We start from the raw sequence: 26884 nt of genomic DNA, 5'->3' as shown, positions 1-26884 counted from the left end.
ACTCAGTTCTTTCTTACCTGTTTAAAGAAAAACTCTTTGTAAGCTCAGTGAATGATTGAATGATTTTGGTTGCCGGGGCAGACCCTCCCTCCGGCTGTCACTCTGTACTGCTGCCACAGTTTTGTTTTGTGCACATATTTACACGAATCCTCTCAGAAAGCCAGTCAAGCATTTACTGTTCATGGTCAAGAAATCGTGTTTGTCTAACTGAAATGTAGCTGCGTGTCCTCGTTTACCATGGATTTTTTGTATAAGAAAGTTAAGACTGCTGTGTTGTTGAAATATTAGCTTTAACACATTTGATCAGCAGAGGCCAGGTTACTGTAGTATAAGCAGTGTTGAAAGCTCAGAGTCACCAGGTGGATTCAAACACCAAACCAGATGAGTGATCATGCTGCTCTCTAACTGATGGATGTGGAAATAAGCAGCCGTTTTTAATATTAGTCATTAAACTCTATGAAAACAATGTTTTAGCTTGTTTTGATGCTTTTCTTCCAGCTCGTGGCCAAAAACTGATTCATGCTTTTTCATGCTTTCAAGTTTCAGCACCTTCGACTAGAACTGCAACGATTAGTCGACAGTCAGAAAATTCATCTGCAGCCATTCTGATAATCACCTTTTTTAAAAAAAGACAAAAAAGCCAAACATTTGATGTTTCCAGCTTCTTGAATCTGAGGATTTGATGCTTTTCTTTATTAAATATGAACTATATATTTATCCATGCAATATTCTCTCCGGTGTGGTCAGTGGGACAGTATGCTGTCTGCAGGCACAGACTTTTCAACTCTAAGTTGTCATTTACTAAATGCACAGTCAGACTAAGACACGGCTCGGTCGTTCTGTGTGACCACAGCAGCTGTGGCAGAATACAGCTGTGGGACGGCAGCCTGGCTGAAGCAGGTGCGGGAGGGAATCACAGATCTTGTGTCCAGCGTGTGGAGGAGGTTTTTAAATCCGTGTTCGGTGACCGTGTTAACGGTCAGCATCGTTACCTCCCGGTGTGTTCGGCTGCTCTGATCATCCGGAGCGACGCTGCTAAAACACGCTGGAACTGTCTGTTCGCTTCTTCGGGTCTGAGCATCATTCTCACACTTTTCACCGGAACTTCTCCGTCATGCAAACACCTGTGCTGATTCTTCAGGTGTCGGTATAAACTGCTCGTGTCTCCGCTGGATGTTGCAGCTTCAGCGCGACAGGTTTTGCACAGAACCTGTTTCTGCTGCTCGTCTGCGGCCTCAGAGCCGAAACGCTCCCAAATGAGCGACGAGCTGTTTTTACTGGGGATTAAACGCCGTAACTCCGCTTCTGCTCCAGCTGAAGCCGTTTGACTAATGAAGCAGCAGGTGGAGCAGGTGACGCTGATTGCGTTAGCCTGACCTGTGCACGCGCAGCACGCCGCTTCTGCTCGGTGAACTCGGCAGGTATGTGGAAAATAGTGGACACAGCAGATCCTGGGTCAGTCAGGAGCACTGCAGAAACACCGCAGCTTTGGCGATCACGTGATCGCAGTTTGGAACAGAAGCGATGAATCGATCAGTCCTACAATTTAAATACAGAATTTCATGCCAAGTAAAATTATACGCAGCATTTTTTCTTACAATTTATAATGAAAACTGACTAAAAGATGAATAAACTATATCAAGAAAATAATTATCAGATTGATCAATAATTAAATTATTGGTTGCAGCTGTGATTTATACCACAGTATTGTCTCATTTATCATCCACTGATGTCTTTTTTTCTTTCAGATTCGTTCAGGATGGTAAAGATGTTGCCAGACAAGGGGACATGCACAAATCGCTGGAGTTCTTCAAACTGGCGTACAACCTTCACCAGAGTCAGAAACTTGAAATGAGGATAAAGAAAATTGAAGAACTTCTTGCTCAGAATGACTCAGAGGACGAAGACGAAGAGTTTGTCAATGTCAACAACAGCGGCTTAATGCTTTTTAAGGAGTTACATGACAAGCTTTATGACTACCAGAGAAATGGAGTGGCCTTCCTGTATAGTCTCTACAGAGATGGTCGTAAAGGTGGGATCCTGGCGGACGACATGGGTCTTGGTAAAACCATCCAGGTGATATCATTCCTCTCCGGTATGTACGATAACGAGCTGGCGAAACACACATTGCTGGTCATGCCAACTTCTCTTATCACAAACTGGATCAAGGAATTTGCTAAATGGACTCCCGGCATGAGGGTCAAGGATTTTCATGGTACCAGCAAAGGAGAGAGGACCAGGAATTTGGAGAAAGTTCAGAGAAGAGGTGGCGTCATCATCACTACGTACACTATGCTTATAAACAACTGGCAGCAACTGTCGTCGTACCACGGCAAGGAGTTCACATGGGACTACATGATCCTGGATGAGGCACACAAGATAAAAACGTCAACCACCAAAACAGCCAAAAGTGCCTACGCCGTTCCTTCGAAGAACCGGATTCTTCTGACAGGAACTCCAGTCCAGAACAACCTGAGAGAAATGTGGGCGCTGTTTGACTTTGCTTGTCAAGGCACTCTCCTGGGCACAGCAAAAACATTCAAAACAGAGTATGAAAACCCCATCACCCGTGCCAGAGAGAAGGATGCCACTCCAGGGGAAAAGGCTCTCGGCTCCAGGATGTCCGAAAACCTCATGGCCATAATAAAGCCCTATTTTCTCCGCAGGACAAAGTCAGAAGTGCAGAAAAGCAAAATGAACGGGACACATGTTTACAAAGAGGAACGCTCAGACAACAAAGACAGCCAAGTACCGAATCATCAAAAAGACTCTGGAGCAGTCATGCCCACACTGACCAGAAAGAACGACCTGATTGTGTGGACTTACCTGAGCACTGTCCAGGAGGACATATACAGGCAGTTCATTTCACTCGACCACATCAAAGAGCTGCTCCTAACCACCAGGTCACCGCTTGCTGAACTGAGCATTTTGAAAAAGTTGTGTGACCACCCAAGGCTGCTCTCTGCCGGAGCCATAGCCAAGTTGGGCTTGGAGGAGAGTGCAGCTGAACACCAGCAGACTGACGACATGGAGTCCGACAGTCACAGCATCGCTAACGTTCCTGACGACACTTTGATATCTGAGTCTGGGAAGCTTGTTTTTCTGTTCTCGCTTCTTGAAAGGCTCAAACAGGAAGGCCGCCGCACGCTTGTCTTTGCTCATTACAGGAAGGTGCTTGACATTATCGAACGCATCCTGGGCAACAGAGGCTTTAAAGTACTGAGACTGGACGGCACAATAACTCAGATCGCAGAGCGACAGAGGCTCATTACTCTGTTCCAGACGGACGAGCGTTACTCCGTCTTCCTTCTGACCACACAGGTCGGCGGAGTTGGCATCACCTTGACAGCGGCAAACAGAGTCGTGATCTATGATCCCAGCTGGAACCCAGCGACAGATGCCCAGGCTGTTGACAGGGCGTACCGCATCGGCCAGACTGAAAATGTCATAATTTACCGGCTCATCACCTGTGGCACGGTGGAGGAGAAGATCTACAGACGGCAGGTTTTCAAAGACTCCCTCATCAGACAGAACACCGGAGACAAGAAGAACCCGTTTCGGTACTTCAGCAAACAGGAGCTGAAGGAGCTCTTCACACTGGAGGACACCCAGTCTTCGTCCACACAGCTGCAGCTTCAGGCGATGCACTCCAGACAAAGACGGACAGACCCTGAACTGGACGAGCACATTGCCTATCTACACTCAATGGAAATGTTTGGGATCTCTGACCACGACCTCATGTTTTCCCTCGACATCAACCATGACGAGGCCCCGGAGGACCAACAAGAGCATCACTACATAGAAGGGCGGGTCCAGAAGGCTCAGGAGCTGATGAAGGCTGAGTCAGAATTGCAAATGCAGCTGGCAGAGAGCATGGCTTCAAGCACAGAACCAGCCTGGCTCAGACAGCCACTGGACAACAGCAACAGAGAGCGGTCAAATGAGAAAACATCAAGAAATCCAAGACCAAGTCCTCCACACCCACAAAATGACATCAGCAGGTCACTGGTTGTGATGGAGTTGGAGCACTCAGGTTCTGGCAAGGAGGACGGCCAACAGAATCTGAGTAACCAAGTGTTCGATCTAACTGCAGCTGAGAGTACGACAGAAGAACAATCTGTAGTAGAAATAAGCCAAGACAAGCTTTCTGAGGAGAACCTGGATTCCCCAGAACACCAGTCTATCAAGCAGGACAGGAGTGACTTGGAGGCAGCAGACGCCTCTCCTCAGGAGGTCACGGAGCAGTCTTTGGTGATTTCAGGGGCTGCTGATGCTGCATCAGCTGATGTGGCAGATGCTTCTGTGCAAGAACTAATGGACCAATCAGTGATGTCTGAGGCCGCAGTTTCTGCAGGTGAGTGCAGCCTCGTGTACGTTACAGCAGTTGATGAAGATAAAAAACTGCTGAACGGAAATTTGCACTCAAAATGCGACGACTCTGAGATGGACGTGGGTCACTCTTATGTCACACCCCTGCAGAACAAAAGACTGTCTGTTTTGCAAGCGTCCAACTCAAGCTTCAAAGCAGACACGTCGTCCAGAGTCAGCGCTGGGCTTGAATCCTTCGAAGGCAACTTCAATCTGCAGCTGGACGACAGCGACATGTTCTCAGACAACAGTATTCAGAATCTGCCCGACACTGAAGCAGAGGAGAGGAAGCTGCTGTCACAGCTGCAGATCGAGGGGAGTTTTGACATAAATAAATCGCTTTCTGAGAGACAACACAAAGAAGCACCCCGGCAAAGCCTCAACAACAGCCGTGCCTCTGAAATGGAAGAGTCAGTGAATGATTCTATTGTAGTTACCGGGAAGAAAAGAGGAGCAGTGATTTATGATAGTGAAGAAGAAGAAGATGATGATGATGAGAGGCAACTCGAAAACTCCTTTCAGGTGCTCGGTGCCTCCACACCTAAATCAGTGCCCTCTGGTTCAACCCCTCTCCGATCCAGAAAGAGTGTCGGAGGAAACACCTCTGTGGCCTCCCGCCGGTCCCTCCTCCAGTCCATCATCGAAGACATAGAAAACCACAACCAGGATGTGGCCGAAGAGGAAAACATCATTGATTCATTTCATGATGAGCTTCAGCTGGAGGAGACCATTGGAGAGACTCTGAACACAGAGGAGGAGGAGGAGGAGGAGCAGGGGGAGGAAGAGGAAGAGGAAGAGGAGGAGGAAGAAGAGCACTCTGAGTCAGCATATGTCGTCAGTGAGTCAGGAGAGGAAATGAGCAGCAACCTTGAGGAATCGACCAGCGAACCCGAGCTAGCCTCCAGCGAGAGAATGGATCATTGCACTGTTGATGCAGGAGTGAAGATGAACGGGACAACAGACGCTGCTGAGTCTGAGGGCGAGAGCTACGACTCCCTGGTCAGCAGAGGGAGGGAGTGCTACAGCAGAGGGAAGCTGGACGACGCCCTGGGCTTCTTCCTGAGAGCTATCGACATTAAAGCCGGAGATCCTGAAATTCAGCTCATGACCATCCAGCTCTACCGGCAGCTGAGTCAGAAGAGTTAGAACCGCCCACCTCCACCACAACCTGAAGTCAGCATCTGCCCGATGGTAAATACTGTTAGAAAAAAAAAAATCAGGGCCACGACGTCTGTTCAACACATCCACTGCTCAGAACCAAACCAACAGTGTTCATCCTCTGTCTGTGGCTCTCAGCTCTGAGCCCATTGGTTCCTACTGAATGTGGAAATCTTTAAAAACATTTCATAAATATAAATATCAATATTTTAAGACTGTACTTAGTCTCAGTGATGCTCTAAACATAAGTGCATGGTGATGTTTAGCAGGTATAATGTTTACTGTGTTAGCTTGGACCAACAGACTGATGTTTTTCCAGGAGTTTGTTCAAACAGCTGCTCGCTGTAGTTTTTATCCAATGGGAGGAAATGATGGATTTGTTGGGGACTATTTTCAGCAGCGGATTAATTCACATTTGGTGCTGTAGTGAGTATTTGGGGCAGCAGTGTGTGTGGATGGTGATGAAGGAGCATGTGACCCAGTGTAACTGCATCACTGCTGTGTTTTAATAGTTTGTGGAAACAGTGGAGCTCAGAGGGATCGGGGTGTGGATGCACACACACTACTTGTTAATAGGAGACGTTCAGTGTTGGTTTGAGTCTAAACGTGGGATTTAATGACAAGACATGTTGCACAGAACATGTTAAAAACGAATCATCTTCAGAAACACACCAGTTTTTCTGTCAGTGTGATGGTGCTGTGAAAAGCTCATAAAATATTTTTGTGCTCTATTAGAAACTTTTCGAGGAGGTTTGTATTCAGCCGGTTAAATGCTGTTTGTCCTTTGGGAAATTTGGGGAAAATAATCTTTATTTAGTTTCATCTGTTATGACAGTAAATCAGTAACACATTGTATTTCTTATCTGTCTTTTGTAAACTGTACTCGTTATATTTATTGACATATAAAAATTTCAGAGTAAAATATAAGTATGTGTTTGAACCAGTTTCTTTTGGTTGGGACCCTGTGAGGAGCTGTTGAATATGCACACAGGGTCGAGGGTTGGAGATTAGTTGTTTTAATAATTCTGTCTCTAAAATATCAGAAAAGAGCGACAGCTGTTCATCACAGTTCAGTCCAGTCAGAGTAAAAAGCTTGTTTTAACCTGTTTGTTATGGGTGTTCACTGTCAGTGTGAAGGAAACAGCTTCTTTGCTTTCAGTCATTTTAATTTTAGTTTGTAATGAAAACAACATTACAATATGCTGCTAATTTGTCAATAACCAATAAATATGACTTCTCAGAGTACGGGTTTCCTGGATTCCTGGGTCCCTGGATTTTTTACCAGCGACACTTGAACGCACCACTGTCTTCTTCTTTTGGACACTGGAGGTGCGTTTGAAAAACGTGTCCGGACGTCCCGGTGGTGTTTGGGTGAAGGTCGAACTTTGAACGGGACGGTTTCACCTTCTTCGTGATCTGATTATAACAAAGTTCTAATGTGTAGAAGGATGCGCTCGGTTTGAATTACAGTACAGCCCGAAAAGGTGCGCATGCGCAACTGAAGCTTTTTTTTTCCCCCTCAGCTGATTAGTTTTGTCACGTGAACAGAATCCCTAGTTTCCATTCAAAATAAAGGTTTCCAATAAAAGCAGCAATTTGTCAAGAAAAAACTACAAACCTCACAAATTATTACGAGATTGTTTTACAGCTTTTGGCAGAAATGGATTTTCTGTTATTTATAAATATACATAATATAATAATATATAATATAATATAATAATAATATATAATATATAATAAATATGCAGAGAACTCAACTGTCATAAACAATATTCCAGGTTCACGGTGTATAGGATAAAACATTATAAATGACCTGAGCACATATTTTTACTCATACTTGTGCTGTATATAACATAGATAGTGATATAGTGTCATAATCAGAACAATACACTGATGAAAAAAATCATGATGCTTGTTTTGCCCAACGAACAGTCCAAACTTCCAATGATCTCTTATAATGAAGAATTAAAATAATTGCAAATGGGGGAAACATAGCATCTTTGTATGTTACCGTGATACCTGATGCAGAGTACTGTTCTGGTTAGTTAAACATCGCTGTAGGTTCCAGATATTCCTGCTGGAAAGCCCTTTGCTGGGTTTTATTAGCCTGGCTTCAGTTTGTCGGATTTCTGATACTCTTATTTTGAAGTTCTCTGCATGAAGCGGAGAGCGCTTCCGCTGACTTGACGCTGTTCAGGTTGTCCAGTTTATACGGAGACAAGTACTGTAGCTCGGTGGGATAGGACAGACTTGACAGAAACACAGCAAAGTCTCGCTGTTTGTGTTTTCATTTCCAGATTTAACGAGTTCTTCAGCAGCGGGACTCGTTCGAGCGGCGTCGGTTCGCTAACCGCTGCGGTGGGTCATCCGCTGGGACGGGCGGGCATGGCTCTGCCGAGGAGGAAAACCACTGCTGGGTGTTTAGCATGAGGCTGAGCGGGAGGAGACGGCTGGAAAACAACAACAACAACAACAACAATAATTCAAACTACAACGAGAAGAGGACAGTCTGTGAGAGAGCCGCCGCCCGGTGACATTTATTTTTCCCAGAAGAAGAAGAAGAAGATGGGAGGGAGAGCGGAGCTGCTGGAGGTCTGCTGTCTGCTGCTGCTGCTGCTGCTGCTGAGCGGGGACTGTCTCTGTAGAGGTGAGGGGGGTGAGCATGGACAGGTCAGAGCTGTGGAGACACTGTGTGTGTGAACAGACAGCACTACACCCTGTCCTGAGACCATTACACCAGAGGTGTCCACACTGTCCCACAAGGGGCCCTGTGGTCCAACCAGTAAAGAGCACACAGTTTGACCAATCAGCTGTCTGAAGACTGAGCTCAGTTGATTGAATGAGTCCAGGCTGGTGTGCTGCAGCTGGGTGGGGACGGTTTGGACACCTCTGCACTACACTCTACTCTGTGGTATATTACCATATAATGTGTAGACTTTAGTATAGTGCACTAATCTATGGATAAATATTTGCTATTCAGGAACAGTAGGCAATAAACTGTGTGTATATCAAACTGTTATATGTCATGAACCCGGGAGGTTCCTCAGTTACTGTGGAGTCTGGGGACGCAGCTGCCTGTCAGTCAGGGTTCAGGTCCCACAGACACGCAGGACGTCTCCACCTCTGCTGAACAGTTTCCAGTCTCCTGTGAGTCCATCGATGTTGTGGACGTGCATTAAGCTTTACACACATATTTCACAGCAGCTTCAGAACCTGACCTACAGATACTGTCGTTCTGTTTTATTCCAACGTGTTTCTGTGTTAGTCGACCCTCACTGACCTGAGGGGCCGATTTCTCCTTATGAAAGCTTTTAAATTGAGATGATGAAATCTCACATGCTCACAGTTCTGTAATTGTGTTTCAGTTTATTGGAAAACGGATTTGTGAGCCATGAGTGAGTCACACGTGTGTCATGAAACATGCTGTGTTTTCAGTGTTTGAGATGAGTTTGTGTCAGAAAATCAGAAATAACGGAGTCAAACTGAATTCACGCTCTTCAGTCGGTTATTACTGATCAATACTGATCGATTTGTTGGTTTGTTTCTTCATGGACTGTTGAGTCCTGTTGTTCAGTGTGTGTGTGTGTGTGTGTGTGTGTTCCCATTCAGGCAGGTTGAGCTTTAAGTAGCTTAGCGCCGTCGGGCACATAGCCGAGTCCCTCAGCTCCAGCGACAGGAAGTAAACCCTGTTCAGCACTTGTGCGTGTGTGTGAGTGTGTGAGTGTGTGAGTGTGTGTGTGTTTGCTGTGCGTGTGTGTGTGTGTGTGTTTGCTGTGTGCGTGAGTGTGTGTGTGTGTGTTTGCTGTGTGTGTGTGTGTGTGTGTTTGCTGTGTGCGTGAGTGTGTGTTGACTGTGAGGATCCACAGACAGAACCACTCAGACATCCAGAGTCTGAATGAATCTGAGTGAGTGATTACATTTACAGGAACCAGCGGCAGCTTTCAGTGTTCAGCCAAACACACACACACTCACACACTCACTCACTCACACACACACTCACTCACTCACTCACACACACACTCACACACACACACAGAGCTGGAGCAGCAGTCCCTGTTTCCCTGAACGATGACTCACTCTGAGCTGAACATGAACAAACCTCGGCTCTGAAACGCTGAAGCTGCTTCAGCTTCACACAGATCTGATGTTTCTCTGAGAATCAGCTTCGACAGATCTCCTGTTCAGACCCGAACCCTCAGAGTTCGTCCGTCTCTCAGCACCTTTTCACTTCCTGCTCTGAGCCCATTGGTTCCTGCTGAAGACGTGAAGCTTTAAAAACATCTCACACACGTTGTTTCATTCGATTCTTCAAACTGTTGCTCACTGTATTTTTTATGCAGCAGCTGTTACTTTAGTGAAAACACACGTGTCAGCCTCATGGTGGCGCTCGAGGAAGAGTCCGAGGATCCTCAGTCTGTGGGGAACATGAACATCTGGGTCCGGTTTCCTTCCAGATGCAGATCAGATTTGGACTGAAAGTCCAGAAAATGAAAAGTTGAATCCACAAAACAACTTTTTCAGATTAGTAACGACGACAGTTGGCTCTTGGACTCTGGACCAGGTTTATCTGATGAGTCAGGCTTTACAGCCGACGGTCGGCGTGACGTCTGATCTGAGAGCAGCATCAGTCTCAGTGATCTCCCTCTGTTCAGTTACAGTCTGACAGAACGTCACTGACCCGCTGGAGCTGCTAAATCTGGATCCACATCGAAATGTTCTGGTGGTTCTGACAGCAAACAACCTGAAAGAGATCAGGTGTGGGCCAGGTGTCTTCTGATTGGCCGGCTGTCAGGTGTCATGGTGGTCTCCTCAAAACATGTTCAAAGATGAGTTTAAAAGACGTTGCTTTGTGTGTTTGCTGCTGTGATCAGTGTGTAACATGTTCTGTCTTAAGAGGTTTTCCAGTCTGATCCTGATCCTGATCCTCGTCTGCCGACAGCCCAGTTCACCTCCACACATCAGTGGAGATTTGTCTAATCTGATGGAACTTAGCTTCGTCTGTTGACTTTCTCTTCTTCTAATAAACCAGACAGACGCTGGGAACGTCAGGACAAATCTTGAACGAAATATTTTTACGAAAATGTAGAGAAATCTAAAAATATCACGAAGAAATCTTCAAGAAAATGTCAAGAAGAAGCTGAGAAGTCTCAGGATTCCACAGGTCAGCGCTCAGTCTGATCTCACCCTGTGTTACATGTGTCAGGTCTGTGAAACAGGTCAGGTGTGGTTCAGTCAGCCGGTGGGAAGGTCGGGTCAGGTCAGACCTCAGAGGTTCAGAATGTCTTAACCCATTTGGCTGATCCAGATCCAGAGCTGGCTCTGAGCTCACTGAGCTTTTCATCAGGTTTGATCTCAGGAAGGTTTCCCTCTGATTTGTCTTGGTTTTACAAAGGTTCCTCTACATTATCTGAAGTTTGCTTGTTTTTTAAAAAAAAGTTTTTTAATATTTAAATTTCTGTTTGTAAGATTTTTGAAGTTGCTTCAGATTTTCGTAGATTTGTCCTTTGCTCAGTGTGGGACAGACGTCCGGCTGCACGTCTCGTTGCTGGTCTGAGTTTCAGATGTTGTGAAAGTTCAGAATGACCTGAGGCGATCTCTGCAGGAAGAAGTGAGAGAGAGAGAGGATGTGATTCAGAGGGCGGAGGTTCTCGCGATGAGCTGATCGTCTGCAGCAGAGGAACAGTCTGTCTCCAGCGTCTGTGACTGTCGGCGCTGGGAAACATCCTCTCCAGCAGGGGGCGCGACTGAAAGCAGGGTGTGACATAGGGACGAAGTGTTGACCGCGTTTGTGTCGTCGTCTGTGTGAAGAAAGTTATTCAGCCTCAACAAAACCCATGCTGCTGCCTGAACTCTCTGCTCAGCTGTGTGTTCATGTGGTTTCAGGGAACGTCGCTGATATTGAACGTTAGTTTATCGGATGTTTCACAGTCAATTTCAATAACAAGCAAATTTCCACAAAACGTTGAACTGTTCCTTTAAACGTGATTTAAATGTGAAGTTACTGGTTTCTAGTGTCAAATTATAACTGAAGTATTTCTCTCCACGTTTGCTCAGAGGCACTCAGGCAGCAGGCAGCCTCTCTCTGCGTTCACTGAGAGACAAATCACCACAGATACACAAACACTGAGAATAAGGCCATACAAACACACAAAAACACACACAGAGTCATAAACGGTTCGTTCATTCCGCGAGGCGAGGAAAACAAACAGCAGCTTAGCCGGCAGTGATATGAACACAAAGACTTCCTGTAGCGGGGGGGTGGGGCAGACGGAGAGAGGTCACCGAGGTCGTGCATGTTATTTTATTTTCTGAGCATCTCAGAGTTAAAGATAAACCCTGGACCAGAGTTTGTTCAGGCCGTGGACTGTCTGACACTCACCGCACAGCGGGGACAAGTTTAACATCCAGCTGGACACAGGGTGAAAGGACGCAGGGTGTAAGGACGCAGGGTGAAAGGACGCAGGGTGAAAGGACGCAGGGTGAAAGGACGCAGGGTGTAAGGACACAGGGTGAAAGGACGCAGGGTGAAAGGACACAGGGTGTAAGGACGCAGGGTGAAAGGACGCAGGGTGTAAGGACACAGGGTGAAAGGACGCAGGGTGCGGCGGACAGTCTTATCTGTTCACAGAGAAATAAAAACTCTGGCTTTATTTCTATTTTACCTCCTTGACTTTTCCACAGGGCTGCACAGATCACATCTGATCCTGGATCAGCAGAGCTGTGTAATTTCGATGTGACTGCAGAGTAACTGGGTGATATCGGAGTGGTGAGGCGTCCCTGCTCCGGGCAGGACGTCAGGACGCAGAGGTAGTCGCCCAAAGGCTGCAGCCGTTACCATGGTTACCAAACACACACTACGTAGTGTGTGTGTGTGTGTGTGTTGTGAACAGATGGAGGCAAACTGAGTGTCAGTGTGTGTTTACACCTTTGTGTTTCTGCCCTTGTGAGGACATTTTTTCTGGTGTTCACTTCTTAAAAAGAGCCACTTCACAGTGTGTGTGTTGGCTTTGGACACACACACACACTGTGGACTCAGCTGGAGGACTGTGATGGAGGACATCGTCTGTGGTGCTGTTGAGCTGTGCTGTCCTGCATCACACAGGCAGGTGTGTGTCCCCGTGAGACTCAGTGCAGTCACCTGGTCTTTGGCCTTTTCACCTGTAGGACCAGCAGACATGGGCAGAGTGATGTGAGGAGTTCAGGGACAGAGGACAGCAGTGGGACACAGCTGGATTAAACATCCTGACTGTGACCCTTGGTGAATGTGACGTGATGCAGTTTCACTGTGGGTGTTTTGAAAGCTGTCCCTCAGCCGCTCAGATCCCAGTCCTCAGCTCCACTGACTGACTGACTCTCTCCTCCTGCAGACTCTCAGCAGACCCAGCACCTCTCCTCCTATCAGCTGACCCTCCCTCGACCAATAGGAGGCAGACCGAGGCGGGATGTGGACGGGAGACCGCCCAGTCAGGTAACGAGCTTCTGCTTCTGTTTGTGTTTCTCTCTGTTCTCCTGGTTCGTGACCTCTGACCTCAGGAAATACAAACTCAGCACCGGAGCAGCTGATTCGTCAGGCCCACTTCCTGTCGGTGTGACCTCACCTCACCTTGGCTGTGTCAGCAGCAGATGATTACTCTGCACTCTGTCCCACACGGCAGTGAATCCAGCACAGGCTGAGTTTATACGGTGAAAGCTGGATGAGGTGGAACCGTTCAGAGTTCTGCTGAGTTCTGCTGTGATTCACTACACGAGAACACGTGTGTGCTGTTACATGAGGAGGATAATGGCTGGCAGTGTTTGTCTGTAGTTGTATTTCATCAGAGGATCAGACTTTTTCTTCCTGCTCTGTCAGTTAAGGAGGAACTGAATCTGCTGCTCTCAGCATGTCAGGATCAGATCAGCTCATGGAGCAGAGCCACCTTAAAGCACACACAGTGTGTGTGTGTGTGTGTGTGTGTGTGTGTGTGTGTCTGTGTGTCTGTGTGTGTCTGTGTGTGATGTCATCTCCATTTCCCGCCGTACATGCTGGAACATGTTCAACACACAGACTCACACAGATTCACACTCTCACACACAATCTGTTTACGCACACACACACACACACACAGTTACACACTAGTAAAATGTATGCTACGTGATATTAGGGCGTGTGTGTCAGTGTCTGTGTGTCTGTGTGTGGGTGTGTGTTTCAGCCTGCAGCCATGTTTTCCCTCCTGCTCTGTCAGATGTGTTTTTATTTTCTGCAGCAAACAAACAAACAAACAAACAAACTCCACTCCACGTTAAATCTGAGGATTTTTACCTGAAGTCTGGTTTGTGACAGTGTCCTGCAGCTGCTCACAGAAGGTCTGTCTGATCTGTACAAAGAGAAGAAACTTTTATTCCTTGCTGTAGAAAACCACTTTTTACGAAGCAGAATCCGGGAGACGCTGAAATCTGATTGGCTGTTGATATCTGCAGGCAGTGAACACACAGTTATTCATTATCTTTATTTGATCCTTGATGTTTTTCACCTCGTTCATCAGCAGATGTTTACTGCTTTTCTCTGTCCTGATGTTTGTAAATCCTCCCCTGCTCCTCTGTTGACCTTTGACCCCTGCTGTGTTAGAGGAAAGACGATCTGGCAGCTGGGTGGTAGTCCACCGCTGACTTCCTGTCCTGACTCACCTCAAACACACACACACACCACCTGTCTGCGTGTGAGTTCAGCTCTGCAGCAGTCACATACCTGCTGGTAGCTGCAGCGCTCTCACACACACACACACACACACACAGACACACACACACACGGGCAGATGTCTGCTAGGTGAGTCAGAGGCTCAGGTGACCTTGGACTTTAGTTTTTAGAGTTTCTGGATTCGCTGCTCTGAGTTTGGAAACATTTTTTATTTCAGCCATTCAAAACCAGGCTGCTGCATCACTAATGATTAATGTTACTGTGGCTGAAGATACAGCACAATAACAACAGGAGACACTGTTCGTCCCTGAACACCATGATGTTCATGCAGAACAGAAACATCCTGCTCCTCTGTACAAGGAACTATCACACACACACACACACACACACACACACACACACACACACACACACATCTATTATCACTGTTTCCATATCAATATTATCAGCGACCTTGTTTGAAGTGATTAAACCGTTAAAAACACCGATCAGCCTTTAATAATCAGTGTTTATCAGCTGTCGCTAACGTGTTGGACTCTCAGTAACCTCACACATCTTCGCTCCTGAGCTTCTCCACCCTCCAGCCCTCTCTCTGTTCTCCACCCTTCAACCCTCTCTCTCCTCTCCACCCTCCAGCCCTCTCTCTCCTCTGCCGTGCGTGCACAGCAGCTTTCACTGCTGATTGGCTGGTACCCGTGCCAATCAGCTCAGCGTGTAACCAATCAGATGGCGCTGTGGGTGGGACAATGCAGGAGCCGGAGCAGTGACTGCAGACAGAGGCGCTGCTGCATCAGAAATCTCTCATGGACTCGGATTAAAAAAGGCCGATGCTGATAATCGGTCTGTCTCTGGGATTTATCCACAGATACATTATTTACACAACACAACACAACACAAAACAAAGTTCCACGTGACGACAATGAGGCAAATAAAATAAACACAATCAGATAAAAAAGATAAAACTGTAAAAACAACAATAATAAAAACTCGTGTTGTAGATAAAACCGTGTGAACCTGGACGGACTTCGCCTCCGTCTCTCTGCTCCTCTGACCAGCTTTTTATTCTTATTGATTAATCAAAGTTTTACCGCTGTATTTAATTCTCTGTCTGTCTCTCCAGGTGTCTTACATCATCAGCGTGGATGGAAACGATCACGTGGTTCACCTGGAGAGAAACGAGTAAGTCTGTTACTGTCTGACGCTCCTCGCTGTTACTGCGGCACGTTTCACTGAGCAGCACGCGACAGTGAAGATCTGCACAACCCTCAGGTGACCCCAGGTGCGCCGCTGAAATGAGGTTTAAACACTCTGATCGCAGCAGGATGCTCCGACCTGTCGGTGAAGTTTAGACCCAGATGCTCACTCGAGGGTTTTTCTTTATTTTCACGTTTGTAAAACTGAAATCACACAGGATGTGATGTCATCAAGAAAAAAGCGTAAACAAACCAAAAGAAGTTTCATATTTTAGATTCAGCTGTTCGCTTGATGAGCGTTGTCACCTGGGATGGTTTCAGGTAACAGGTGTGGCTCGTCAGCAGCTAATTGGTGGAAGCTGTTGCCTTCTTAACGTGCCTGAGAGCAGCAGCAGTGCTGGGACACAGCTCTGTTCAGCCACAGTGCGGTCAGTGAAACCGTCGGACCCCGGCGACAGAGACTCACCTGAGCGGCAGAGTTCGTTACAGCTTCCCGCCTCGGAAGTCGTTAAGGTGACGGCAGCTCAGACGCGTCTCAACACCAAACAGAGAGAAGACGAAGAGCGCAGAGCCTGGGCAGTTGTAGGTGCGCGCGCACAGCACGGTCCTGTCTGAGCGTGTCTGACCTGCATCTCATCCTGATGAAGATTCAGGTGAAATGGTTTTCAGTCAAACAGAAACACGTTCTGTTTGTTCCATGTTCCTGTTGTTTCTCACTGAGTACAGCTGTAGGTACCGTCGTATGAAAGCTCAGGTGTTCGCTTCAGCTTTACAGAAGCTGGTTCGTTGTTTTACCTGTGAAAGCAGAGACACCTTTATCATTCATACCTGGCAACCTGACACCTGCCGTCACCGATGTTCATGTTTACAGAACAACGTGTGACACAGTAAATCATGTTGTTGTTGTTTACAGAGCGCTGCTGCCTGCAGACTTCACCGTGTTCTCCTACAGTCAGAACGGGTCACTGATCACAGCCAGGCCACCTGTGCAGGTAACACTCTCACACGCACGCGCGCACACAGAGCATGCAGCTCCTCTCTGACAGCCTCACTGCACGATGATTCATTGGAACCTGTAAATGTGCTGAAACAGTTACAGACGTGAAGATTCTATGATTTGAAATAAATGTGTTTAACCTATGAAATGTTAGAAAATCCAGAGAGCTCCAAATCCAGTTCTGACCTTTAAACACCAGCTGTGTTCCACAAACAAACCACCGCAGGTGTGGTTAGTGCGGTGCATCACGCGCCGCCTGCTGCCGTGTCACTGCCGTCACAGGTGAAGCTGCTGTCCGCCCCCTGCTGGTGTCTCTCAGACACTGCAGTGTTTTAACCCGGCTCTTTGTGTGTTTGCTGTGTTTTACAGAACCATTGTCACTATCAGGGCTTCGTTCAGGGCATGGAGGGGTCGTCTGTGGCTGTGAGCATCTGCGACGGCCTCAGGTAACACACGCACGCACACGCACACACACACTGTCATGGACTGGGGGATGCTCTGACTATGCACACACAGCATTTTACACATATACACATATAGACTCACTGTACTGATGGAACCAGCAACTGTGGAGCTTTCTCTCAGATCACATGATCTTCATCAGAGTGCTCAGAAAATGAAAGGACAGGTGAAACATCAGAGCCTCCGACGTGCAGGTGGCTAACGTCAGTGACGTCTCACTCTGACTGAAAAAGCTAAACTGATCTCTCTCCCTCTCTCTCTTTGTTTCCTCTGTTTCTTTCTCCAGAGGAGTGTTACATCTCACTGACAACAGTTATGGTATCGAGCCTTTAGACTCCGCCCCCGAACAACACCTGGTGTACCGCCTACAGGATGTGACATCACAGCCCCGGGGTTGTGGAACGCCACACGATGATCACACCCACAGCAACACTTCAGAGCACGCTCAGTACAAACCAGAGGAAATCCACCACAGACAGCACAGCAGAGTGTGTATACACACACACACGCACACACACACACACACACACACACAGCTGCAGTTTATTACTTATTTCTTACTTATTGTTCCAGGTGAAGCGAGCTGTTCTTCATCAGACTCACTATGTGGAGCTGCTGCTGGTGGTCGACAACGAGAGGGTGAGACACACACACACACACACACACACACACCTTCAGTTTCACAGGTGTTGATTTACCTTTATGATCAGTTTGATGTTTCTGTTATATACACACACACACACACACACACACACACACACACGTCTGAGGATTTTCTGTCTTGGTTCTCTCTCTTCAGTATAACTACATGAACAGAAATGAGACAGCAGTGAGGGAGGAGATGGTTCATCTGGCCAACTTCATAGACAGTGTAAGTACACACGCACACGCACACACACACACACACACACACACACACACACACACACACACACACACACACGCACACACACACACCTCCTGTTCTAGCACATCCCAGAGCTGGTTTGCTGGGTCCAGGTCTGGAGACTGAGACCAGTTTGAGTCTTTAGCTTTTGAAGATGGAGAACTGTGTTCATGAACATGGTCAGTAACAATACTGTGTGTGTGTGTGTGTGTGTGTGTGTGTGTGTGTGTGTGTGTGTGTGTGTGTGTGTGTGTGTGTGTGTGTTCAGATCTACATTCAGCTGAACGTTCGGGTGGTCCTGGTCGGTCTGGAGATCTGGACTCAGCAGAACCTGATCAGTACTGAAGGAGGAGCAGGAGAAGTCCTGAGTCGCTTCACCCAGTGGAGGGAGAAAGATCTGGTTCCTCGCCGCCGCCATGACTCAGCACAACTCATCCTGTCAGTACACACACACTGAGACACACAGCGAACACACACCTCATTGATGATGATGGTGATGATGGTGATGATGGTGATGATGGTGATGGTGGTGATGATGGTGATGATGGTGATGGTGGTGATGATGATGATGATGATGATGATGATGGTGATGGGGATGATGGTGATGATGGTGATGATGGTGATGGTGGTGATGATGGTGATGATGGTGATGGTGGTGGTGATGATGATGATGATGATGATGATGATGATGATGATGGTGATGGGGATGATGGTGATGATGGTGATGATGGTGGTGGTGATGATGATGGTGGTGATGATGGTGATGGGGATGATGGTGATGGTGATGATGGTGATGATGGTGGTGGTGATGATGGTGGTGATGGTGATGATGGTGGTGGTGATGATGATGGTGGTGATGATGGTGATGGGGATGATGGTGGTGATGATGATGGTGATGATGGTGATGATGGTGATGATGGTGATGATGGTGGTGATGATGATGATGATGATGGTGATGGGGATGATGGTGATGATGGTGATGATGGTGGTGGTGATGATGATGGTGGTGATGATGGTGATGGGGATGATGGTGATGGTGATGATGGTGATGATGGTGATGATGGTGGTGGTGATGATGGTGGTGATGGTGGTGATGATGATGATGGTGATGATGATGGTGATGATGGTGATGGTGATGGGGATGATGGTGGTGATGATGATGGTGGTGATGATGATGGTGGTGATGGTGGTGATGATGATGGTGGTGATGATGGTGGTGATGATGATGATGATGATGGTGATGATGGTGTCTCCTGCAGGAAGAGGGGTTTTGGAGGAACAGCAGGGATGGCCTTTGTCTCCACTGTCTGCTCCAGAAGTCATGGAGGCGGGATCAATGCGGTATGTTTCTCTCTTCTCATTGGCCAGCTCATCCTTCTGTCCGTTCAGTATCTAATGCTGCGTTCAAATCATTCAGAAAAGTTGGTAAATTCAACGCTGTCTTTCTCTGCCTCAGTTCACCAATAACAACGTCGCCTCCTTCGCCTCCATCGTGGCTCATGAACTCGGTCACAACCTGGGGATGAACCATGACGACGGACGCTCCTGCACCTGCCCCACCTCCGCCTGTATCATGAACTCTGGAGCCACGTAAGACACACACACACACAGACACACGCATGCACACGCATGCACACACAGACACAGACACACACAGACAGACACACACACACACACACACACACACACACACACACACACACACACACACACACAGTATTTGTATGAGTTTGTCGGCTCTGTGATAGTTATGGATGATGTTGGTATCGTCCACCTTAGACCACGAACACGTAGCAACATGATGCCACATGTTCTAAATCTTCTTCTTCTGTGGTTTCATGTTTGTGTCCATGATAGAAAACCTCATGTTCACATAATGTTCACATTTCACTTTCGTTCAAACATGAGACTCGTTTCAGATATTTGAAATGACAGTCTCTCCCCACCTCCGTCCTCTCTGCACCCTCCTCTCCTCTCTGCTCCTCCTCTCTTCCTCTTTCTTCCTCTCTCCTCCTCCTCCTTTCTCCTCTTCCTCTCTGCAGAGGATCCAGAAACTTCAGCAGCTGTAGTGCTGATGATTTTGAGAAGATGATCTTGTTGACGGGGGGATCGTGTCTCCTGAACGTCCCCCGGCCTGATGAGGCCTACAGCGCCCCCTACTGTGGGAACAGACTGGTGGACGTGGGAGAGGAGTGTGACTGTGGATCCCAGAAGGTCTGTGGGCTTTTAATCTGAAATTAACTTTAACTCTGTGAAACTCCACAAATAAAACATCTCATATCCCAGTAAAACAGAAAAGATGGAGTCAGTGAAACTGTCCCAGTCACAGCTGCTAACACCAGCTGACAGAAGGTGTGTGTGTGTGTGTGTGTGTGTGTGTGTGTGTGTGTGTGTGTGTGTGTGTGTGTGTGTGTGTGTGTGTGTGTGTGTGTGTGTGTGTGTGTATAGGAGTGTGAGGAGGACCCCTGCTGTGAGTATCAGACCTGTAAGCTGAAGTCTGGAGCTCAGTGTGCCTATGGAGAGTGCTGCTACAACTGTCAGGTAAATGAATTTAATGAAGAGTACATTCATTTAATTATTTTCCTTCACTTTTTTTTGATTTACTTTGTCAGAGTATGTGTATGTGAATTGTATCATTATAAATGTGTGTGTGTGTGTGTGTGTGTGTGTGTGTGTGTGTGTGTGTGTGTGTGTGTGTTTAGTACCTGCCGGGAGGAACAGTGTGTCGCTCCAGTACAGATGAGTGTGATCTGCCAGAGTACTGTAACGGCTCCTCGTCCTTCTGTCAGAGCGACGTCTTCGTCCAGGTGAGACCTGAAATGTTCGTCTCACAGATCAACTTCACTTTCTAACAACTTTACAGGTGATGTTAGATTTGACTGACAGAAACCTCACTGTGTGTGTGTGTGTGTGTGTGTGTGTGTGTGTGTGTGTGTGTGTGTGTGTGTGTGTGTGTGTCTGTGTGTGTGTCTGTGTGTGTCTGTGTGTGTGTCTGTGTGTGTGTCTGTGTGTCTGTGTGTTTCAGAACGGGCAGCCCTGCAGGAACCAGCAGGCCTACTGTTACAACGGGAAGTGTCAGCACTACGATGGACAGTGTCAGGCCATATTTGGATCCAGTACGTATAACTGGACTGACAGAAAAAAGACAGAAGGAAAGAAGAAGAAGAAAATAATTCTCCTTTCTAATCTTTGATCACTGATTTCAGTCATTTGTCCAGTTTCAGCCTGTGTGTGTTTAAACAACAACAGACTTTAACGTGTGAGAACCGAGACTTTGTTTTGTAAAGACACCGTTTAGAAAAAGTAACAGACTGATTGTAACTGTGATCACAGGTTAATATGTATGAAAGATAAATAAGGTTGAATAAGATTTAGTTTTTAGTTCACTCCCTTCCTGATTCCACAAAGATTTTCTTTCAACCAAACTTCCTCCTCCTCCTCATCCTCAGAGGCGAAGGCTGCTCCTGAAATCTGTTTCAAAGACGTCAACAGTAAAGGTGATCGTTTTGGCAACTGTGGCTACCAGAACTACGGTTACAAGAAGTGTGAGAGCAGGTAACACACACACACACACACACACACACAGAGCTGTCAGAGTGAGACCTCTCTACAACTACATGGTGTTTGTCTCCGTCGCCGTAGAAACGCTCTGTGTGGGAAGCTGCAGTGCTCTAACGTTCAGGCGGTGACGGTTTTTGGCATCGAGCCGTCGATCATCAGCACGCCGATCGCCGGGGCCAAATGTTACGGAGTGGACTTCATGCTGGGATCAGACGTCCCTGATCCAGGCATGGTCAACGAAGGAACCAAGTGTGGAGACAACAAGGTGAGGAGGGAGGGAGAGAGGGGGACAGGGAGTGAGGGAGGGGAGGAAAGGAGAGGAAAGGAGAGAAGAGGAGAAGTTCATGCTCGTTTTCTTCTTCTGTGGTGTTCAGGTGTGTGTGAACTTTGAGTGTCGCAGCGTTGGAATCCTGAACTACGACTGTGACGTGGAGAAGAAATGTCACGGACACGGGGTGAGACATGTCCACCTGTCTACCTGTCTGTCAGGTGTATCAGCTTAGCACACACTTACCTGTCTCTGTCTCCATCAGGTGTGTAACAGTAACAAGAACTGTCACTGTGAGGACGGCTGGGCTCCACCTTTCTGTGAGGTCAAAGGTTATGGAGGCAGCATGGACAGTGGACCCACATGGAATGGTACACTCACCTTTAAACTTAACCTGCAGCCTGGTGCTGTCACCTGTGGTGACGCCTGTGCTCACACCTGTGCTGTCACCTGTGGTGACGCCTGTGATGACGCCTGTGGTGACAGGAAACACTGAGTGTTTCCTGTCACTTTGACTTTGTCGTCTTTTCGATCACTGTCCAACACCTGCAGTGTGAGTCCAGTAGACATGATTTGTTAATATAAACTTTGTCTGTCCTCCTCAGATAAAGACACGTCTCTCAGAGACGGCCTGTTGGTCTTCTTCTTCCTCGTCCTTCCTCTCCTCGCTTTGGGTGCGTTTGTTTTCCTGCGGAGGAACGAGCTGCTGCGGCGACTCGGGCTGAGCCGCAGGAAGAGGTCGCAGGGATACGAGTGAGTGTGAACTGGACACACAGAGACAGCTCCGGCAAAGAGCCTGGATTCTTCTGAGTCACACTGTTTATGCACCATAAGTATGATGAGTTATATTTAGGAGGAATCTTCCCCTCATTAGGAGATACTCACGTTTCTATCTTATATTCTGATGTAAACATCTGACTCCTCACATCACTTCCTGTCGACATACTGAAGGTTTCAGCTGAACTTACAGTCGACAGCAGCTGCTGTTTCTATTAATAATCAGCTCAGACTGACAGCAGCTCTCAGCACAGCTGTGTCTACAGAAGGACACAGACATTTCCATGCTGCTGATACCTGAGCACTGCAGGAGAACCTGATCTGAGGGAACGAGACCTCACTAACTAACTAACTAACTAACCGACCAACCAACCAACCAACTAACCGACCGACCGACCGACCGACCGACCGACCGACCGACCGACCGACCGACCAACCAACCAACCACTGACCTGCTGCTTTATGGAAGGAAGGAAATCGATCTCAGACCTGCAGACAAACGGTGCAGTGTGTCTAAAGTTCCACCACTTTTCTCTGAGTCATGACTCAGGAAAACTAAAAAAAAAACAGACTCTTAGTCTTTCCTGTAAAATCCATCCATCCATTCCTCCATTCATCCATTCATCATCCATCCATCCATCCATCCATCCATCCATCCATCCATCCATCCTGTTTGGACTTTTCCTTAGAGCTCATGGCTCATGATTCACCACAGGGCTCAGGTTAACCTACAGCTGTGACAGTGACAGGATTCATGAAGATGGACGTGTCTGGAAAACTATCCCACACTGTGTGATCGAAACCTGCAGGCGAAAAATCAAACGATGTGAAACAGCTTTACACACTGTTTGGATTAAAACTTGAACATGTGCACTATATTCCCACGTGTCTAATAACGACATTTCTGTCAGATAATCCCAATTTAACCTGAACAAAGAGCATGTTCAGTCTCAGGTCGTGACTCTGTGAAAACAGGAGTCTTTCCTTCACCGTCTCTCTCTGTGTCCTCAGAGCCGACGGCGCAGCTTCAGCCAATCCCAGCAGAGGACCGCCGCCTAGAGTACCGCCTCCATCTGGTGCCCGGGGCAACACCAACAACATTGTCAGACAGGGGGTGAGTTTACAGACACAGTGACACAATGAACAGACATAACAAACCTGTTAACGTGGTACACCTGCCTGTGACCCTGCTGATCAGGAGGCTGATGATGAAGATGATGATGATGGTGCAGTCCCGGTAAGCCTCGGGTTCGGTTTAGCCTAATCCATCTCAGTAGGTTTCATTTCCAGACTAGTAATTATTTGCTAATTAGCTTTGACAGTAAATAGCTGAGTTCTAGTCTCATCACCTCTTTGATAAATGTAAGATGTTGGTTCATTAACTGATGAGTGAATGAAGCAGTGGATGTTTTATTTCAGCTGTAGAATAGCAGGTTAATGTGAAGTCACTGTATGATCCTGTCAATCAATGGATCCATCAATTAGCTGTTTCAGTTAAGGTTAGTGATTAACACACTGTAGACTCTGTGTGCTGTTTGTTACTGACAGTGTGAACATGTCGTTTGAACTAATGTAAATGAGTGAGTCCTAACATCCTGTGCTCTGTCTCCATGGGAAGCATCACGCTCAGCTACTGCCACCGCAGGAGGTAAAATACTCTGATCACCACTGACATTATAACACTACTGTATTACTGCAGTACTACTGTACTACAGCCTGTAATACTGTAATACTGCAGTACTACTGTGCTACAGCCTGTACTGCTGCAGTACTGCCTGTAGTACTGTAATACTGCTGCTGTAGTTCTGTGAACCCTCTGCTGCTGCTGCTGCTTTCACTGAATCATCTTTGCTGTAAAAACTCTTCTACATTTTTTTCGTTCTGTCTGTTTTTAGTGTTAACACTCGCTTACTGTCTGAGCTGGGGCGGGGGGGTTACATGTAACTATTACACATGAATCAGAGATGGTGTGTGTGTGTGTGTGTTTGAAAACTGAGTGAGACCATACACAGTGTAAGAGACGTTACTATCATCAAAGCTATGCCCTGGCTGAGAGACAGAACTTTATCCTGCAGGGAAATAAAAGAAAGAAGCAAAAAGACAACAGAACAGTTAGAACACGTTAGAACATAAATTTAAACTAATCAAAGTTTTTGTGTGTTTGCTGTGTGTGTGATCAGGTGGTGGAGACCAGCAGGACCGCTCCCTCCTACGCTCTGAGGCCTCCTCCTCCTCCTCTGTAAGAACACTGTGGAAATGTTAACACACATCACAAGCTCAGTTTAACACGAACCTCAACTCAGTGGCCTCTTACTGGCTTTTTCAGGAGATTTCAGCTGAATCTCTCAGACTCATGTGATTCCTGATGAACTGAGTTTCAGATGGAGCAGCTAGCATTTAGCTAGCTAGCTCCATTAGAGATAAACTTCCTCTAAACAGGTGTAGAAACAGAAAGGGAAGGTTCTGTTGTTTGTGTTACAGGTGCTGACTTCTCCTTTGTTTATTTCTTTCTCAGAAAACCAAAACCTTCTGCTGCATCACAGCCGCTGGTGCCTCAAAGACCTGCTCCTGCTCCACCTGTTTAACCCTTCAGGGAGCCTCCACCATCACACCTGGACGACAACCATCTTCGTCTCCTCCTCTTCTTCTTCAGCCTCACTCCCTCTCCCCTCAGAGCTGGTTACCTAGCAACAGCCAGGAAACGATGCCTGGGGCCTATTACAAACTGGACCATCTGGAAACTGGACCCAGTTCAGACCAGACTGGGAATTTACCCGAACAAACAGGAAGCAGCTACTGTCCTCTACAGTCTGTCTTTACTCTGTTCCTTGCACCGTGAAGCATCATCCGTCACCAAACCAGCCAATCACATTTCCAGAACAGTCACCTGTGATATCAACAAGCCAAATACCAGCTAACCGTGTCGTTACCCTCAACATGTCATGACCTCTGTTAGTTTAGCTGGTTAAACTTTTACTCCATTAGTTGGTAGAAACATTTTAATGTTTCCAACGTTTTTTGCTTCAAACTGAGAACTCTGGGTAAAGTGCTTCACTCTGATTGGCTGGTTTGAAGACAGAGATGATTGTCACTGCAGGTGACTTTCTGTCTGTGAATGGAAGCACTGGTGCTTCTGATTGCACCTCCCCTCCGCTCAACACTGTCATAGGAATGTAACACACCCCTGCTGCTGTTCAGGTGTGATTGGTCTGCACCGCCCGCCTCCTCTGGCGCTCCCTCTCTCCAGAATTGTAAAATCACAGTATGCAACAGCGTCTGAGTGCAGAGATTCTCTGGGATCCAGTCCCTGGGCCCGCCCTGGGTCCGTCCTTGGGTCCGGGCCCTGGGCCTGGACCTGGGTTTGGACCTGGGCCTGGGCCTGGATCTGGGTTTGGGCCTGGGCCTGGGCCTGGTTTTGGACCTGGGCCTGGACCTGGGTGGAACGCAGATGTTTGTGACTCTGCTGGCTGGTGTTTCTTCGGGGAATGAACATTCTCTCTTAGTTTTCATCACAAAGTAAATGTAACCTGAAACACTTCAGCACTGTTGAATCTGGGACATTCAGGATCTCCTGGTTAAATCTGCTGACTGTCGTCCTGAGATCTGTCAGTGATCTACAACGGTTCCACTGTTGCTTTGGATTCTGGGTTTTGAATGATTCGAGTGAACTAGCTTTGGTTGGTGTGATTATACCAACTTTACCAATTTTAAATCATTTACACTGTTTAGTTTCGGTCAGATGCCATCGCAGGTGAACAGCCCAGGTGAAGCATGAGCCCAGAATGCAGGTGTGTAACGGGGTTGAAGTGTCTGAAAGGTGAAAATGATCTTAGTTCACCACTGGATCACCTGCATTAAAGTCCTGAAAGCGTCCATACTTCCTGTCCCTGCCGTCTCGAACCCCTCCGCCACCTGAATCTGAGAAGCTGAGACGCTCGGACTCTGAGCACCGGACTGTGGACCGATTTGAAAACATCAGGACGTTTTAGTTTCTCTGTTGTTGTGTGAGTGCACAGCAGCCAGCAGCAGAGTCACCTAACACCCTCCAACACTGACTGTTTTCATTCAAACCAGGGATTTCTACTCGATCAGGAAACCAAATGTTTCTCTTTCTGTTTCTGACTGGCTTCCTCTGACTGTTAGCATTGTTAGCCAGTTCGCCACACACTGCAATTAATGGACCTGGATGCACTGTGTTGTGTGAGGACAACATCACAACAATATTTTTATCTGCTTTAGTATATTATTCTTAATTTGTCGTGTTGAGTGTTTTTGCACAGACATGACGTGAACACAAGGACTGAGGATTAAAATCAACCACAGGGCTAATTTTGTGCCATTTAATTGTTTTTATGCCAAAAAAAAAATGAAAGCAGTCAGTGTTTCCTCCTGAACTTTATCCCTGAGAAAAAGGGGAACTCTGGAGAACAGACTTCTGAGACCAGACGAGTTATTTACGGACACCAGAGCAGCTGAGGCCGAATCTCACAAGAGCATCAGATTACAGGCAGAGAACTGCTGCTGCGCTTTACAGTTCAAA

The 26884-nt window shown here is 47.1% G+C and overlaps 3 protein-coding genes across 6 annotated transcripts in view; 2 read left to right on the top strand and 1 right to left on the bottom strand.

The window, feature by feature from the left end:
- Nucleotides 1-8641, bottom strand: part of lrrc2 (leucine rich repeat containing 2) — a 32526-nt gene extending 23885 nt beyond the window's left edge. Inside the window, exons 1-2 of the mRNA XM_041041681.1 lie at nucleotides 8637-8641; nucleotides 5532-5541 (exon numbers count right to left, since the gene is read on the bottom strand). The gene's annotated coding sequence lies outside the window, so the exon portion shown is untranslated. The remainder of the gene's footprint in view (nucleotides 1-5531; nucleotides 5542-8636) is intronic.
- ercc6l (excision repair cross-complementation group 6-like) overlaps nucleotides 1-26884 on the top strand; it is a 40838-nt gene that overhangs the window by 1265 nt on the left and 12689 nt on the right. Inside the window, exons 3-4 of one of the 2 annotated variants that reach the window (XR_005894271.1) lie at nucleotides 1749-5653; nucleotides 14907-14912. Coding sequence is in view for 1 of the 2 variants with exons in the window: in XM_041041640.1 (XP_040897574.1) it covers nucleotides 1749-5514 (3766 nt within the window). In the remaining variant the exon portion in view is untranslated. Of the gene's footprint in view, nucleotides 1-1748; nucleotides 6769-14906; nucleotides 14913-26884 lie in introns of those variants that run through there. The other variant, XM_041041640.1, reaches the window with a different exon arrangement.
- On the top strand, nucleotides 7725-25716 carry adam9 (ADAM metallopeptidase domain 9). 3 transcript variants are annotated; one of them, XM_041041661.1, is made up of 24 exons: nucleotides 7725-8173; nucleotides 12894-12994; nucleotides 15321-15379; nucleotides 16307-16385; nucleotides 16760-16836; nucleotides 17139-17340; nucleotides 17426-17491; nucleotides 17652-17723; nucleotides 18007-18176; nucleotides 18998-19079; nucleotides 19195-19328; nucleotides 19781-19952; nucleotides 20187-20279; nucleotides 20441-20545; nucleotides 20764-20854; nucleotides 21188-21293; nucleotides 21381-21564; nucleotides 21674-21754; nucleotides 21833-21938; nucleotides 22173-22320; nucleotides 23356-23458; nucleotides 23963-23992; nucleotides 24525-24583; nucleotides 24860-25716. In XM_041041661.1, exons 1-24 carry the CDS (start codon nucleotides 8092-8094, stop codon nucleotides 24927-24929), a joined length of 2472 nt encoding a protein of 823 aa, XP_040897595.1. In that variant the 5' UTR covers nucleotides 7725-8091; the 3' UTR covers nucleotides 24930-25716. The 3 variants fall into 3 exon arrangements, 2 of the variants coding, with proteins under 2 accessions (XP_040897595.1, XP_040897596.1); XR_005894274.1 differs by lacking the exon at nucleotides 24860-25716 and having other exon boundaries at nucleotides 23356-23581; XM_041041662.1 differs by lacking the exon at nucleotides 23963-23992.

This window comes from Toxotes jaculatrix, chromosome 7, assembly GCF_017976425.1.
Source record: "Toxotes jaculatrix isolate fToxJac2 chromosome 7, fToxJac2.pri, whole genome shotgun sequence".
In the NCBI taxonomy this organism is placed as follows: Eukaryota; Metazoa; Chordata; class Actinopteri; family Toxotidae; genus Toxotes; species Toxotes jaculatrix.
Note: the sequence above shows the minus strand (reverse complement) of the source record. Positions and strands in the feature narration are given on the sequence as shown.

What these genes read in the sequence shown, in the direction of transcription:
- adam9 (XM_041041661.1), top strand. Translation starts at nt 8,092, where the DNA reads ATGGGAGGGAGAGCGGAGCTGCTGGAGGTCTGCTGTCTGCTGCTGCTG. An exon ending in ACCACAGACAGCACAGCAGA is followed by an intron (nt 17,341 to 17,425) that starts GTGTGTATACAC and finishes TTATTGTTCCAG; the next exon opens with GTGAAGCGAGCTGTTCTTCA. An exon ending in ATGGAGGCGGGATCAATGCG is followed by an intron (nt 19,080 to 19,194) that starts GTATGTTTCTCT and finishes TCTCTGCCTCAG; the next exon opens with TTCACCAATAACAACGTCGC.